Source organism: Mustela erminea, chromosome 14, assembly GCF_009829155.1.
Source record: "Mustela erminea isolate mMusErm1 chromosome 14, mMusErm1.Pri, whole genome shotgun sequence".
Taxonomy (NCBI): domain Eukaryota; kingdom Metazoa; phylum Chordata; class Mammalia; order Carnivora; family Mustelidae; genus Mustela; species Mustela erminea.
Genome location: NC_045627.1, coordinates 6,386,999 through 6,404,397, shown reverse-complemented (window position 1 = coordinate 6,404,397; position 17,399 = coordinate 6,386,999). Strand labels below are relative to the sequence as shown.

Here is a 17,399-nt window from a genome sequence, read left to right as displayed (position 1 = left end):
GAGGGGATGGACAGGGGCCTCGACCTCGTTAGCTTCCCGTTATTCCGTCGTGCTCTGACGGCAGAGCTCGGACCAGGCCCCGTGGGAGCAGGGCGCTCTTTGCTGTGTGGTTTCCTGACGGCTCTAATGTGGTCAGCTCCCTCACCACCTTCTTTGCTTTCTTATCCTGGGTCCTTGTTCTGTAAATAATCTTGTACACACCTTCAGATAGCTGTCTTCGTATGGCTAACGGTTACCGTCCTCTCTTGTCAAAGAGGTGCCGAGGAGCAGAAGGGTCTGGCTTTAAAGACATGCTCTCAGCCCCACGGCTGGGCTAATTAAGGACGGAAGCTTTTTTCTTTTCCTTTTCTTAGAGACTGTCTTTATTTCCCAGAGCGAGTCCCGCACAGATGCTCGCCGTTGGGCAGGTGCGCTGCTGTGCTGCGGACGGAGCAGGGAAGGCTGCTGGGCTCCCTGTGCTCCCCCGGCCCTGCTCCCGCCACACTAGGGCAGGCAGCGTCTCCTAGTATCTGCAGGTATCTGAGCTGATTTCCCCGGCTCTCAGGGAGTTGTTCTTGTTTTACTTTTTTATTATTATTATTGATGACCACTATCCAGGAATGCCCAGATTTTTATAATTTTCAGAGACCCAGACACTGCCCATCAATATAAGAGGTTCCTTTCAGACCCTCAAAGCACTCACTAATTTTTATAAACAGATAAAGGTGAGAAGCAGCATATGAAGCATACGAAATAGTGTTTGGGAAACCAGTAACCTAGAGGGTCTCTGCTTGACCATCAAGGTAACGGGTGGCGTAAATGAGACTGTGAATCCTTATCAAGCTTTGTGTGGGGTTGGGATGGAGGATTCCATGGCCACAACTACTACCTTCTAGCCCTTCTGCCTGCTTCTACTTTGAACACATCAGTTGAAAAGAGGCATTTAGGTGACTGGGTAGTCACCTAAATGAAGAGGTTTTGGTGGTTCAGGAGGAAGAGCCTCAATTCAGCAAATATAGATACTAAAATACAACTACATGGGCTACAACAGAGAAAAATCAAAGAGGAGAGTTAGGTGGGGACATAGGATAGATTACAGGAGAGGGACACAAGTGCAGAGGAAGGGACTGGACGCCTCTGATGCATTGTGCACAGCTGGGTGTTTAGAAAGCCAACCCAAGCTCTGGCCCCAGCTAATCATTAAAATTAGTTGCTCACCGTGGCAGTGCCTAGAATCCCCACCCTTCCAGGTATGTTCCGGCAGCTGGAGTTCCTGATCTTGTCGGGCAACCCTGAACAACCTCTTGCTCCTTGGTGGGTGGGTGTGTACACACTGCAGCCCCTCAGTGGAAGGACGTATGGGGGAATTGAATCAATTTGACACGCGAAGAGGCGTTGTCAGTTTATGGTTTGCTCGGTGCAAAAACCGTGATTTGTTTGGTGTTGCAGTGTTTTGGTTGGTGGTTGATGCTATTCAAAGTTCCTTGGTTGCTCTGTGTTGATTTCTGAAGACAGTTGGTTTGGCTCCTTTTTTATTAAGCAGTAAAACACCCTTTTACGCAATACCATTACTTCTAAAATCCTAGTACCGGGTAGGAGACATACCCAGTTAAAAAAAAAAAAAAAAAAAGGACCCCGGGCATTAGACCATTGCTGCTCTTCGAACACACGGCAGAATCGTTCTGTGCAGGCCGAGTCCTGGGTCCTCAGCGGCAGGCCCCGTGGATGCCCTGGCCTCGTGTGGCTCCCGATCGCTTGAACAGGACAGCACGTAAAGAGTCCCCCAGTAAAGTAACTTAGATCCTGGCAGGTCCTCCAGTGGGAAAGTAAAGATTGTGATGAGAAAGTGCACACTCTTTTCTAAGTAACAGAAACTGTGAGTACCCTGTAAAGGACGGTGGGAAGGAGGCAGACAAGGCGTGGGGACGGTGATCTCTGGGCAGCGCCGAGGCAGGCGTGTGCGACTGAATGGGGCTGGTCTGGCCCGAGAGCCATGAGTGTGGGCAGTGGGACACCAGGGGGCTTAGGCTCCTGGGGAGCGAATGGTTTAAACTCAGGAATGACCTCACCTGGTTTGCTTTTGCCATTTTTTTAAAGTAGGAGGAGCAGATCAGAGGCTGGCCGTAGAAAATGGGAGAAAATCATGTGTTACATGAGTGGGGTGCAGAGAAACAGACGGGTTTAAGGAAGTGAAATGAGAGCCTAAAAGCACCCACTGGATTTAGCGAGAGCCCAGTCAGCAGCCTCGCTGGTGGGGCCGACACAAATTAACGTGGCTTAGAAGTGGTGGGACGATATGCCACTGTTCAGTCCGGGGATGGGCTCATTGCTGTCTGTTCATGTCTTTTCTGTACCTGAATCTATGAAATACTTCATGTCTTTAGTTTAAAAAAAAAAAAAGGCTGATGAAGAAGGTAAAACACAGGCAAGTCATAGATAATTCTCTCCAAACCTCCTCCGAGATGGACCACAAGAAGGTTGTGGATGTGTTGTCCGAGGAGGCTTTGCTTTCATTTGGTCACATCCGTTGTTTTCCCTCAGGGTTCCGGGCTAGGAAGTCGGACGGCGCAGAAGGGTGTCAGACCCAGGCCAGACCGTCTCCTGCCCCCGGTCCCCGTCCCTCCTGCGCCCAGAGGGGTTTCTCTCCTGAGGGGTTTTCTTCCGCAGCCACCTACTGCTCCCTTGCTCTCCCTCTCACGCTGACCCGAAGGCACTGTCGGGCGCTGTCGCACACTGCTTCCTTTGTCAGATGGGACAGATGGCCCTTTGAGCAGGCTCTGGAGCAGCGTGGGGACAGTTCAGGGAGCGGGATCCAGAGCACACGCTGGGTACCGGGTGTGTCCCTTGAACAGAGACCCCTGCGGCAAGGGGACAGGCGGGTAGGTGGTAGGAGGCGCCAGAGGTGAAGGCTCCCTTCCTCACCACAGTGCTGCGGAGGCTCCATGGTCAGGCACAGAGTGGGGGGGCGCTGACGGGAAGGGAGGCTCAGCGGCCATCATGGGAGAACTGTCTTGTAGGAAAATGCCCCAAAATTGCTACTTTGCTTTGGGCTGTTGATCATGATTTTAAACTGACACCTGCCGGTGTGTTCTGTAGTTTTCATCCCTACAGCCTTTGCTTTTTAGTGGCAGGTGTGTTGGGACTTCACAGCCTGCTCTGGTTTGGGAATGCTGGTTCAGTTGGGCCGTGTGTCATGGATCTTCGGAGAAGAACAGGTGTTTACTGCTGGATGGAGACCTGAAGACTCCATGCCAGATGTCTTACATGTGCCCTTTCAGAATGCTTTCTCCCTGAGCCTGGAAGCCGGCCGTCCCGCAGGCCGTCGGTGCCCGCGGATGGCCTGTCTGCTTCCCATCACCTCTGACAGAGCACCGGCCTCTGCACCGTCTGCTGGAGGGTTTGCTCCTCGTTGTCCAGCTGTGAAACAGTCCTCTCATTGTCTTGGACTTGCATTCAAAATGTCAAATTCAGTGTCCATTTTTAAAGTATGTTGATCTTGGAGGGAAGGGTGTATAAGTCTTCAGATAAAATTCACAAAATTTTCCATTCCTTCCAAACTCTGCAGTACCTTTATGTGATTATCTAGTTGATTCCACGTCATCTCACTTGTCTGTACCTCATACCATACGTTTCACCCTCAGGAACGCCAAGAAGAATTGGCAGCGCATCCAAGAGCATTTCTTTTTTGCCAGTTTCCACCCAGTTCGGGATTACTGTCTGGAGGTGAGTGGAGAGTGTCCTTTGTAAATTCTTGACTCTGTCTTTAATCCCAGCGCCTCCTTTCTGCCACAGTTCTTGGAAAATTACAATTAAGCGATTTTTTTCCTCTTACAACATCACCTTCACGTTGTAAAGTTCTAAGTTTAATTTTGTTCCTTCGTGCTGACGACTTGCGTTTCCCTCATAAAGGGTGGAAATGGGCGAGTCATTGTCACTTTCTGTTTCTCAGGCCGTCTGGCTCGTAAACCCTGGAAGGGGGAGTATTTAACTCTAAACAGAAATCTGTTCTGACATTAAAAGGGAGTGAGTGAGAACATTTGTGCAGGGGAGATTTTGTCATAATGAAGCCCGTTGCTAATGAAAGCGAAACGATCTGTTCTTTTGATACTGGCAGTGTTTCGGTTCTGGGCGACGAGAGAATCTTGTAGGTCATGGCACACCAGCACCTCATAGCCCAGGGTGTTCGTGTAATTTTAAGAACCATAAACATAGCATGAAAATTAATATACAAATTATTAGGATTGTGTGAATCGTATCACTTTCTTTCTTTTTAGATTCTAAATGTAAGGTTCTGCCTTTGCATTTAAAACACATGACCTGGGACCTTTCCTGGCCTTTTAAAAGAATATCAGTCTTGTATTGTGAGGTATTTGCTACAGAAGGTCCTGCGCTCTGTGGGGCTTCTGTGCACTCGTGTTGCTTTACTGGAAAAATGCAGGATTTTATTTTTCAGGTATTTTAACGCGCTCAGTTGTCTTCTTCTGCACCCGGAATGCGTTGTTGGGTGCCTTTCTGGAGGCCTCGGAATAGGTCTCTAGGGTCAGGTCAGCCCTCCTGTTCCGTCCTGCAGCAGAACTAAGTCCGTTCTTCCCCTTTGGCTTCATCTCTGTCCCCGACGCCACACGTCTCCCTTCGGGGTGTTTCCTCCTCCATCAGCGACAGGAGCTGTGGCTGCACATGGTGGTAGCGTGACGGCCCGGGAGGACCCTGCCTTGCTCCGCATTTGCACCGGGCCGGTCCGGCCCGTCTGCATCGCGTGCCGGTCGTCACGTGGAGCCCGTGTGCACAAAGCCAGTCTTTACTGCCAAGGCCTTTGGGAGGACATGTGCCTCATCACGCGTTTTCTGTGTCGTTTTTAAATCGCCTGTTACTTGTGCTTCTGTTCTGTGTGCGCCTTTTCACCTGCGCTGACTTCCTCTCTGGTTCCATTTTGGTTTGTAGGTAAGAAAAGGCCAGGATTGCCTGCATAGTAACTGGGCGGTTACCATGCCCAGCGGCATCACACTCTGGTTTACACAGCCTCGAGGGGCTCTTTAACCTGATCCAATCCTCATGACCAATGAGGAGGTTGAAGCCAAGGGAGGCTAAGTGGTCTGGCTGACATCACAGCTAATACACAGTTGAGACAACATTCAGATTCAAATTTGTCTAATGGTAGCCAGAGGAAAGATTTGACATCAGAAGAGCTGAACCTTGATTGTCTGTGGAGGAGTTCGGTTTTCAGCAAAGGGCACTGATAAGTGTTGCCTGATGCTAACATTGATCAGTCCAAAACACTTCTTGTTTTTCTCAGGAGTGCAGTTGTTTATTACATACCGTGAGAAACACCCAAGTAGATCTGCCTGCCCTCAAGCATTTCCTAAGTTAACCTCCCAATGGCTTAGAAAAGATGAGAAATGTGGACAGACAGTTCCTCCCAGATATAAATGAACGTATATAAGATGGCCACTGTGATAGTTTGGGAGAATAGATCAGTAAGAGTAAATAAGTTGTACTTTAAACATGTTACCATGTATTTCTTTGTTATTTTTAAGGGGAAAAAATTTAAATTTTACAATTCTCTTTTCAGACCATATTTTACAACCTTCCACGCCTTTCAGGCCTGGTTGAAGACGAATGGATTGCCATTGGTAAATTTACCAGATTCACGGACATCCCCTCAGATGCAGGATTTCAGTGGTACCTTTCGCCGACTCACCTCTGTGAATTGAAGCCGGGTGACTGGGCTCAGCAGGACGTAGGTAAAGAAGTGTTTCCTTTTTCTCCCCTTGTTAACTTGGTTAGCCTTACTCGTTTCAGTCCTTGAAAACAGAGAGGTGATCGTACCACTTCTCACTGATGTGCTGAAGTCTGTTCCTCCTCCACTTAGAGGAAAGACTGTGAAAAATGGTGCTATAACTTTGGTATTTTTAATTGCTTGGCTTCACTATAAAAAGCCAAGGAGAGCCTAATCTGCGTTATTATATAAAGCTAGTAACTTCGCTTTTCCTTGAAATATTACTGTTAATTAAAAAGGGTCCGATTGGGGCGCCTGGGTGGCTCAGTGGGTTAAGCCGCTGCCTTCGGCTCAGGTCATGATCTCAGGGTCCTGGGATCGAGTCCCACATCGGGCTCTCTGCTCAGCAGGGAGCCTGTTCCCTCTCTCTCTCTGCCTGCCTCTCCGTCTACTTGTGATTTCTGTCAAATAAATAAATAAAATCTTTAAAAAAAAAAAAAAAAAGGGTCCGATTATGAAATCTCATGTCTTGGCCCATTTAGGAGTAAAGCAGAGCTTTCGGTTCTCGTCCCCTGCGGTCTGGCTGGACCTGCTCGTCTGTTCGGCCTTCTTTCTCCTGTTTCTGCACTTTCTGTGACATTGCTTCCCTTCGCCTTTCTGAAGGACCCACATTTCCGTCAGCTGCTCACCTCCTCCCCATCCCCCGCACAATCCAGTGAGCCCTGGAAAACCAAGGACCGGGTCTCCCGCCCGTCCTGGAAACCACAGCGAGTGTTAATGGTTGTGGAGCAGCGGGCTCCCATTCTCCTCGCCGCGGCCACTCCTTTGGTCTTCGTTCTGGCTCTCCCTGACCCAGAACCACCGAGAATCTTTCAGAAAATCAGAAACGGTCTTCGTCTCCTTCATAGAGCCTAAGTGGGCGCTCTTCTCTAAGCACACCTGCCCTGTATGGCGCATTGATCTGCTAGCTTCTCGCTGTCCTGATTTTCCTCCTCCATCTGACCTGTCTCCTCTTTAGGAGTTCGTCTTTGTCCTGTATACTTGTAGTGCTCTAAAATTTTAATGTTTTCAAGAATTCTTTGGACAACTTGTGTAAAGTAGAGATACTTGGGTCCCCCCCTCCCCACACACACTTAGATTTTAATTCAGTGTGTGTAGAGGAAAGTTCTGAAAAGTGCCTTTTTTTAATCAAATACTCGGATGGTTCACTAACACATTTTAAGACATAATCACCTTAAATTTATTTATTCCTTCAGTCAAGACTTCTTGCCTCCTCTGTGCTGACAGAAGGCCAAGTCCCTGCCCTTAGGCAGCTTATACTCATTTCTGCACAGGAGGTACCGTAAACACAAAGCGGGATGGAGGTAGTGACAGAGGATCAAAGAGCACTTTCTCAGGAGCCGACACTGAGTAGGACCTCGGTGAAGCGAGAGCAGTTGAGCAAATATCCGGAGGGAGAGCTTTCCCAAAACAGAGGACCTCGAACAGGGAGATCCGGGGACTGAAGATGGTGACCAAGCTGCTTCGTCAGTGTGGTGGGGACGGCCCAGTGGGGCAGGCTGAGCAGAGACAGAGGAGAGAGGACGACAGCACACAGGGGCAGCTGGTTTGCGTCGGGTTGCAGAGCGGAGCTGAGAAGCGGGTCTCTTGGGTGGGGAAAAGGCTGAGGGGGTCTCTGTTTGTTTTGTTCAGTGGAAAAAGGAGGGAGTGTTGCAGTGCTGTCTTTATGGGAAGACTTCAGCGTTAGTATCCCCTGGCCTGGTTTCCTCATTCTGTGTGCTGTCCCTGAGCTTTTGTGTTCATTTCCCCAACTTGAAACCACCACCTACATAATGTAACTTCTCGTCTTTCTCTCTGGCCTCTTTCCTGAGCCTGCTGGACATTGCACAGATACCCAGAAACTCTTGAAATTCAACATATTCGAACTGGATTTCCTGTGCTGTCCACACTTGCCTCCTCTATAACCCCTTCTGTCAGTGGTGCCACTCGGTCACCAGAGAAGTCATTCTCCTGTGCTATATTCATGTCACCAAATTGGGGTGATTCTGCCTCCCAGATCTGGCTGCTTCTGCTCTTGCCTGGACTTAATTTCGACTGTCTTTGTCTTTGCTGGGACTGGCGCAAAGGCCCCAACTTATCCTCACCTCACTTTGACGAGGGTTTTTCCTAAAACACAAAACCAGCACTGTTATCCCCCTTTTTAAAACCCTTTAATGGCTCCTACCTGCAGAGTAAGTTCTTTATCATTCCATACAAGTCTTTTATGATCTTTTTATGTTCTGGACCATCACGTTCCATCCGCGGCACACTGTGAGCTACAGCAGAGTTCTGCCACTGCCCGGGTCATGGTCCTCCTATGCCCTGTGCACATGCACACCTGTCCCTCCGGTCTGCACTGCCCTCCCACACAAGCTGTTTGCACACTCCTCCCTGAGCCTTCCTGGGTCTCTCTGCCCGTCCCTCCCTCCCACAGACATGGCATCCCTCGCTACAGCCCCGTGTTCTGGTATTTGCATGTCTCGTCTGTCCAGGTAAGCTCTGTGCTCCCCAGTGGCTCAGTCAGCAGTCTGGGGTAGAGCCGTTGAGGAACAGCCTGGAAGGGTAGTCTCGGTCCTGTGCTACAGATCAGAATGCTGCATCAGACAGGTTAATAACATTCTGCATACTCGTAGCATTGGTTAAGGGATAATTGCCTCAGAGAGCATCATCATTTTTCTAACTATCAGTTGATCATTTTATTTTATTTTTAACATAAAATGTGTTGTTTCAGGGGTATAAGTCTGATTCATCAGTCTTACACATATTACTCATTTGAGGGAAATTCCCCTAAGTACCTGTAAAATAATTTAAGATAAAGACTGTGTATGTTTGTTTTCAGGAATACACTGTTGTGTATAAGATACACCATTACTTTATGGACCTTTAAGAAAAAAATGCTAAAATCATACCAAACTAGTTCTGAGATGCTTCCCGTTTTGGATATGCTAAAATGCAGACAAAAGCACATACTCTGTTTTCATGAAATGTTGTAGTATATTAGTTGTTAGAGTTGAATTTGGAAATTTAAAATTACTATTGAAGGGGCGTTTGCATGGCTCAGTCGGTTGAGTGTCTGCCTTCAGCTCGGGTCATGATTTCAGGGCCCTGGGATCAAGCCCTGCATCAGGCTCCTTGCTCAGTGGGGAGCCTGCTTCTCCCTCTCCCTGCTGCTCCCCCCTGCTCATGCTCTCGCTGTCAAGTGAATAAATAAAATCTTTAAAAAAACATTTTAATTACTTTTGAAAATAGCAGTCATGTCTGAATTCAAGTCCAGTTTTTCTGTTAATAAATCTCATTCTGAACTATCATTTTTAACTCTTAACTCTGTGTGTATGTGAATAAATAAATAGATTTTCATATATGGGATTATTTCCTTTTCCTTCTCAGGTTCTCACTCGGGCGAAGCAGATAGCCAGTCTGAGTGGACGGATGTTCAGAAGAAGATTATCCCCTGGAAAAATAATGCTCCAGATTTAGATCTGGAGCTAGTATTTCAGGATCGAGTTGCCAAGCTTGGAAAGTCAATTAGCAGACTGATTGTAGTGGCCTCGCTCATTGATAAACCAACTAATTTAGGAGGTAAAATTACAGTTTTCCAGGGGGCTTGCTTAAAATCTTTAGATCCTAAAAACTTGTATTGAGTCCATTGCCATTTTGCCCAATTTGCTCGTTTAACCCTGCTGGGGAGCATCAGGGGATCCATGGCCAAAGAGAGCCCGGGGGAGGACTGCCACCAGGAACCATTGTCCTTCGCGCGCAGGACTGTGCCGGACCTGCGAGGTATTCGGGGCCTCGGCCCTCGTGCTGGGCAGCCTGCAGTGCGTCGGAGACAAGCAGTTCCAAGGCCTCAGCGTCTCCGCAGAGCAGTGGCTGCCTTTAGTGGAGGTGAGTAGAAAGTAATTTGTTAGTAAAACGCTGATTTGCTGAAATGTTCTGTGGTTCTCTGTCTTCAAGTATTAGTCCTTTTGCACTACTTTATATTGTAGCTTAAACTAACACTCAAAGTAAAATATACCCTCCCTGTTCCCCCATTCCTTTTATTATCTTTCACTTTGTTGTATTTTTGGAATTTTTTTTTTTTAAGATTTTATTTATTTATTTGAGAGAAATTGAGAGAACCAATGGGAGCAAGAGAGGGAGAAGCAGACTCCTCACTGAGCAGGAAGCCCAGAATGGGGCTCCATCCCAGGACCCTGGGATCATGACCTGAGCTGAAGGCAGACGCTTAACCGACTGAGCCACCCAGGCACCCCCAGAATTCTTTTCTGTAAAATATATCCTGTTGCAACTCAGGAATACTTTTAATAAATATATTTGATGTTGGGGAGGTTTTTTCTTCTTAAATTTTTTATTTCTTAAAGATTTTACTTATTTACTTGACAGAGAGAGCAAGGGAGGTAACACAAGCAGGGGGAGTGGGAGAGGGAGAAGCAGGCTTCCTGCTGAGCAGGGAGCCTGATGTCGGGCTTGATCCCAGGACCCTGAGATCATGAGCTGAGCTAAAGGCAGATGCTTAATGACTGAGCCACCCAGCTATAATTATAATTCCTATTCCTTGTAAAAAGACAGTCTCATAGAAGTTTTTTTGAAACTGATTTTACTCCAAGTAAGGCTGTAAATGAATAATTTATTATTCTGCTCTTGTTAAACTCACTTTAAGGTAAAACCACCTCAGCTCATCGATTTTCTGCAACAGAAAAAAACAGAAGGTTACACTGTCATTGGTGTGGAACAAACTGCGAAGAGTGTAGATCTGACTCAGTACAGCTTTCCGGAGAGATCTCTGCTCTTGTTGGGGTGAGAAGATTCGTTTGAGTCTCAGCCTAGAAAAAACTTTAGGAAATCTAACAGTTCACCGACACTCCTGACCTTACACCCACCTCAAGGGTTTTGACTTGTAATGTATATGGAAAAACCCCTAGTTTTTGTTTTATTTCACCTCTTTGGGATGATCGGGTAAACCCAGATTGACCCATAAATCTGTGTTACTTATTTCCCTGGTGCCACAGACTTCACTTTTTATTTTGTTAACCTGACTGAGGGACATTCAGGATATCGGAGAGGAAAAAATGTGTTTATTACAAGAAAACTAACCTTTCTTTTTCCATTTTTCTTCACCAGGAATGAACGTGAGGGAATTCCGGCAAATCTAATCCAACAATTGGATGTTTGTGTGGAAATTCCTCAGCAGGGCATTATCCGCTCGCTGAACGTCCATGTGAGTGGGGCTCTGCTCATCTGGGAGTACACCAGACAGCAGCTGCTCCGGCATGGGGGTGCCGAGTCATGAACTTTGTGCCTTATCTGAGATCATTTATCGGTGCTCTTGAAACCTTGTTTTAAAAACTGTACTAATGAAATCAACTCAAAAATTTACCAGGATAATTTGTATTCCTTTTTCTTGCCAAATTAATGCCAAAACTTTTTCATGTGCCTTAAATATATGACTATGTTTACCCCTTAAATAAATATTTTTAGCTAAATTGCATTGCTTCTTTAATAAAATATTTTAAGCAGTTGTGGAAATAAAACAGTGTATTTTAAGAAGAGAATTTCTTTCAGAAATGTGGACCGTGACAGGAGTAAGGCAGAATTTCAGCAGCTGTCACCTGCCAACACCACACACTTCCCTTTCCAGGAGCCGTGGTGGGGTGGAAGCAGAGGTCCTGCCCGAGGGGAGAGGAGACCCGCCTGGCCAGCTGTTAAGCGAGCTTCCCTTTCCATGATGCTCAAATAATAGGTTTGAATTTCCTTTTAAAACCACGGAATAGGCCATTATCATTCATATGAAGTTTTTGGAAAACTTCCCTACACTCCCTTTGCTCAGAGAGTTCAGATAAGGTTAGTAATGGTCTGTATTCTGAAAGACGTCAACATCAACCCAAAGACAGTGAATTATTCTTACATGTCATCACCAAGAGGAAGAATGGAGCCGAGTCAGTCTAATTTACTATTTCTGTTGTCCTGAGGATGTTTTTGTTTGATATTGAGAAGACTTCAGTATTGAATGGGGACCATTTATCCCCTTCTAGCAATGAACTTCAATCATGTGTGGGTTCTTTTTAATAATACTTGAATTTCAGGGCGCCTGGGTGGCTCAGTTGGTTGGGCGACTGCCTTCGGCTCAGGTCATGATCCTGGAGTCCCAGGATCTGGTCCCGCATCAGGCTCCCTGCTTGGCAGGGAGTCTGCTTCTCCCTCTGACCCTCTCCCTTCTCATGTTCTCTCTCTCAAGTGAATAAATGAAATCTTTAAAAAATATAATAATAATACTTGAATTTCAGAATCTGTTGCCAGTATTTTTTTTCTTCTGTAGCTTTAATAGTTTTTGTTCTGCAGAAGAGTTGCAAAGATAGTGCATAGTCTGCCCCCAGACCCCTCCAGTTAGGATCTTACAGAACCGTGGACCCATAGCAGAACTAGGAAATGAACATTGGTAACGGTGCTGTTCGCTAAGCTGCAGACCACCACTCTGACCTCCACTGGGATTTCTCGTTCTGTTCCAGGATGCTGCATCACATTAGGTGGTCAGGTCTCCTCAGTCTCTTACGATCTCTGACAGCGTCTCAGTCTTTCCTTGTCTTTGCTGACTTTGACACTTTTGGGAAGTACTGGATAGGTATTTTGTGAACGTCTCATGATCTGGGTTTGTCTGGTGTTTTCTCGTGATCGGGATGAGAGCTGGATTTTTGGAAGGACCCCACAGTGCTGACGCGTGCCCTTGTCATCACATCTCAGTGTGAGCTACTCCCGACTGTCTGTCAAAGGCACCGTTCACCTCGTTCTTCTCAGTGAAGTTCTGCTTTTCGCTCTCCGTGCTCTGTCTGTGAGAAGCTGGGTCACTACGCCTTGCCCACCCTCCAGGTAGAATATAAGCTTCACCTCTTGGAGGGAGGATGACCAGACACGGGGGGCAGCTGTTGAAACTGCAACCGTAATTAGTAAGTATTGTGGGAGAGCGACTTGAAGGCTCTGCGGGAACTTTCTGTTGAGCGTGTTGCCCACTCAGTCTAGTCCTCGGCAGTGTGCTCACGGTGACGGTCTGTTTCCCTCACTTCTCCATTTGTGACTCGGGATTCTTCTGTAAGGAACACCAGTCCCGGATTGACTCATTTGTTCAGATCAGTGTGGATGGTTGGCTCGTGTCCTTCCGACCTGCTCCCATTCTTCCATTTCTCTTTTAGAACGTCCTTTCTCTCTGGCAGCTCTCGGTGCTCCAGGCGCTTTCATTTTCCCCACTCCAGTTCTGGAATCCAACAGTTCCGCAGGGAGCACCGGTGGCCCTTTCAGTGGCTGGAGCTAGGGAATTCAGTGTCTACACCGCGTGTGTGCACACACGGTATCTAGACGTGCAGGTGAACGTGAGTTCTTAGAGGCCTCGGGCACCAGTCGGCTCTGCAAAGTTAATCCTGACACTCACTTCTTATTTTTAACTGCTTTTTCTGACTTAAACATGCTTCTCATTAGTGTACTTTGAGAGCTGCTAAACCAGAACTATGTGAAATTTAGCAATTTTTGTAAGTTCTTTTTGTCTTCAGCCTGACAGGATCCTGTCAGAACACCATTTTTCAAAGTTATCTAGGTTAGCTCCTTTCTTATCCACCCCTTCTAGAGAAGAATGTCCTATATTTATAATACAGTTAGATTCACTTATCACAGTATACATTCTAAACAGGAATCCCTCTGAAATCCTCGTTGACCTGACTTTAATGTGCATACAGCCCGTCACTCACGTGTCCAGTTTTTGGGGTTTTGGGGAGTGCTTACTCATGAATCACCACCACAGTGCCACAGCAGACCATCTCAACACCTAAAAGTCCCTTGGTGTGACCCCTTCGTGGTTGACACCTTTCCCCATTCCCAACCACTGACCTGTTTTCTGTACTAATTTTGCCTTTCCCAGAATCCTGTAAATGGAAGCACAGAATACATCACCTTTTGGGTCTGGCTTCTTATGTGCGGAAAAGCGCACCGAAGGTTGCTCCGTGCTGCCACAGGACTCATGAGGTTATTCCCCTCTCAGTGCTCAGTGGTATGCCGTCGCAGAGATGGACCTGCTTTTCCCTCCTCTGTTGTAGGAATCTGGGTTGTTTCCAGTCTTTGGTGATTGTGAGTGAAGCTGCTATCGACACGGGCTTCGTCCGCTGCTCATCTGCTGGGATGCCCGGGAACGCGGCTGCTGGGTCGTACGGGAAGCATAAGCTTAACTTTGTAAGAAGTCAGGGTGGATGGTTGGTTCGTGTTCCAAAACAAGTCCTCTTGTTCTGCATTCTCACCAGCAGTGAGTATGTGTTTCTGCTGCTCTGCAGCCCCATCAGCACTTGGTACTGCCAGCTTTTTAAATTAAGCTGGCCTATTTTGGTTTTAAAGATTTTATTTGAGAGAAAGAGCGCGCGTGAGCATGAGCAGGCGAGGGGGCAGGAGGAGGGGGAGAAGCAGGCTCCCCACTGAGCAGGGAGCCCGATGCGGGGCCTGATCCCAGGACCCTGAGATCACGACCTGACCTGAAGGCAGAGGCTTAACCCACTGAGCCACCCAGGTGCCCCAATTTATCCATTTTCTTAAAACTGGGGTGATGTACTTTTTTAGAGTTGTAAGAATTCTTTATTCTGGATACAAGTTCTTTATGATAAGTAATTTGTGAATATTTTCTCCCAGTCTGTAATTTATCTTTTCATTTTCTTGATATCTTTCACAGAGAAAATATTTTTAGTCTCTATGAAGTTCAGCTTTTACAAAACTTTTCCTTTGATGGATTACACTTTTGATGTCATGATCTAAAAGTTAATATTTTCCAACCTAAAATATAGAACTCCTCTGTATTATTTTTCCAGAAGTTTTACAGTTTTATATTTTATTTTGTTCTATGATCCATTTTGAGTTTGTCTTTAATAAGGTGTGCAGTGTGTTGGGCTTCATTTTGTCACGTATGCACGTGCCCTTCCCAGCACCATGCACCACGGTTGAAAAGAGGATTCCTTCTCCACTAAGTTGCCTTTGCATTTGTTCAAACTCGGTGGACTATTCATGTGGATGTATTTCTGGACTCTGTTTTCTGTTCCCCTGAATTAGCTATCAGTCCTTTTGCCAATGCTACAGTTTTGATTACTGTTTTTTCAGAATAAGCCTTGAAATCGTATAAGTCTGTTCTTTAAAAGAAAAAAAGAAAAAAAAATGTTTTGGCAATTATAGGTCCTTTGCCTTTCCATGCATATTTTAGAATCAGCCTGACAATAGTGTCTACACAAAAAAGCTTGTTGGGATTTGGGGGTTGTGTTGAACAAACTGGGAGAACTAACAGTTTATTAAGAATATTAAGGGGTATCTGCATGGCTCAGGTGATAATCTTGGGGTCTAGGGATCACAGCCTGCATCAGGCTCCCCACTGAGCGAGGAGCCTGCTTCTCCCTCTGCCTCTCCCCCTGCTTGTGCTTATTATAAATAAATCTTTTTTTAAAAAAAAGTGATTTCTCGAATCCTTGACTACAGTATATCTAATTAGATCCTCTCTGACTTTTAAGTATTTTATGGCTTTGTAGTTGTCAGATATAGGTCTTATACATGGACTTACACCAAATATTTATTTTATTTTTTTAGTGCTACTATAAATTTAGTGCATTTCTTATTGTAAGTTCTAATTATTCCTTGCTAGAATACAGGAATAGGATTTTCTTTTGTATCCTGACCTTATTTCTTGCCATCTAAGATTCAGTTCTAGGAGCTTTTCGGTTTTTTGGGACCACTGGCTCACCGTGTGTCTGTCTCACAGTTTTCAACAATATTTCAAACATCTACATTATTTTGTAGGTTCATGGTGATCTGTGATCTTTAATGTTACTATTGTGATCATTTTGGGGCACCATGAACTGTGCCCACATAGACGGCAAACCTGCCTGATAAATGCTGTGTGTCTTCTAGACTTTTCCACTAACCAGTACTGTTTCTTCTCTCTCCCACTCCTCTGACCTCCCTATTCCCGAGACAAAACAATAATAAAATTAGGCCAAGTAATAACCCTACAGTGGCCCCCAAGTGAAAGGAAGAGTCCTACATCTCACTTTAGATGAGAAATGATTGGGTTTAGTGAGGCAGACACATCAAAAGCCAAGACAGGCCAAAAGCTAGGTCTCTTTTGCCACACAGCCAAATTCTGAATGCAAAGAAAAATTCTTGAAGGAAATTTAAAATGCTACTCCCATGGGGCACCTGGGTGGCTCAGTCAGGCATCTGCCTACGGCTCAGGTCATGATCCCAGGGTCCTGGGATCTGCCCCATGTTGGGCTCCTGCTCAGCGGGAAGATGCTTTGCCCTCTCCCTCCCTCCACTTGTGCTTTTTTTCTAATAAAAACTTAAAAAAAAAAAAATGCCAGTCCTCTGAACACGTGCATGATACGAAAGTAAAACAGCCTTATTACCGATAGGGAGAAAATTTTAGTGGTCTGGATAAATCAAACCAGCTACAACATTCCCTGAAGCCAAAGCCTAATCCAGAGTATGGCCCTAATTCTTCAATTTCATGAAGGCTGAAAAAGGTAAGCTACAGCGGAGAAGTCTAAAGCTAGCAGCATTGGTTCATGAGGCTTAAGGAAAGAAGTCGTCCCCTTAAGCTCAAAGTGGAAGGTGAAGCAGCTAATTATCCAGATCTACTAAGCTAATCAATGAGGGCGGCTACACTCAACAGATTTTCAATGTAGCAACGGAAGGAAACAGCCTTATCTTGGAAGAAGACGCCATCTAAGACTTTTACAGCCAGAGACAGAAGTCCCTGTGCGGCCTCAAAGGACAGACTGCCTGTCTGTTGAGGGGCCAAGGCAGCTGGTGACTTTAAATCAGAGCCTCTGCTGTAGAAATGGAACAATGAAGCCTGGGTGATGGCACATCTTACAACATGGTTTACAGAATATTTTAAGCCCACAATTGAGCCCTACTCTTCAAAAAAATTTTTTTTTCCTTTCAAAATACTGTTTGTTGGCGATGTACCTGGTTAGCCACAAGCCCTGGAGATGGACAGCCAGATTGTTGTTTTCATTCCTGCCACCACAACATCGATCTGCAGCCCGTGGATCAGGGACACATTTCGACCTTAAGAAATACATCTTGTAAAACCAGAGTTGTCAGAGACAGTGACGCCTCCGATGCATCTGGGCAAAGCAAGCCCGGAAAGGATTTGCCACTGTAGATGCCATGAAGAACATGCCTGATTTACGGGAAGTGGAAATAATCAACACGAACGGGACTTTGCAAGCCGGGGATTCAGCCCCCCTGCCTGACTTTGAGGAGTTTGGGACTTCAGCGGAGGTGGTCCCTGTGGATGTGGCGATCAGCAAGAGAACCGGAACTAGAAGTGGAGCCCGACAATAGGACTGGGTTGCTGTGATCTTATGACAAAGCTGAAGGGACGAGCTGTTGTTCCTCACGGATGAGCAAAGAAAGCGGTTTCTTGAGATGGAATCTACACCCGGTGAGGACATCGCAAAGACCGCCGAAATGGCAGCAAAGGATTTAGAATATGACATAAGCTTAGTTGGTAAAGCAGCAGCAGGTGTGAGAAGACGGACTCCAGTTCTGAAACAAGTTCTATGGACAAAATGCTGTCAACGAGCATAAGGTATTAAGAGAAATCGCTTGGGAAAGGAAGAGTCAACCCATGGCAAACGTCATTACT

At 46.2% G+C, this 17,399-nt stretch overlaps 1 protein-coding gene across 5 annotated transcripts in view; it reads left to right on the top strand.

The window, feature by feature from the left end:
• The window catches only part of TARBP1 (TAR (HIV-1) RNA binding protein 1), an 82,151-nt gene extending 70,934 nt beyond the window's left edge, over window positions 1-11,217 (top strand). For 4 of the 5 annotated variants that reach the window (XM_032311824.1, XM_032311823.1, XM_032311827.1 and 1 more), the window contains exons 25-30: window positions 3,621-3,702; window positions 5,549-5,720; window positions 9,122-9,313; window positions 9,495-9,619; window positions 10,395-10,531; window positions 10,856-11,217. In XM_032311824.1, coding sequence (XP_032167715.1) covers window positions 3,621-3,702; window positions 5,549-5,720; window positions 9,122-9,313; window positions 9,495-9,619; window positions 10,395-10,531; window positions 10,856-11,024 — 877 coding nt within the window. In that variant the 3' untranslated portion in view covers window positions 11,025-11,217. Of the gene's footprint in view, window positions 1-373; window positions 2,380-3,620; window positions 3,703-5,548; window positions 5,721-9,121; window positions 9,314-9,494; window positions 9,620-10,394; window positions 10,532-10,855 lie in introns of those variants that run through there. The other variant, XM_032311826.1, reaches the window with a different exon arrangement.
• Window positions 11,218-17,399: the final 6,182 nt, after the last annotated feature.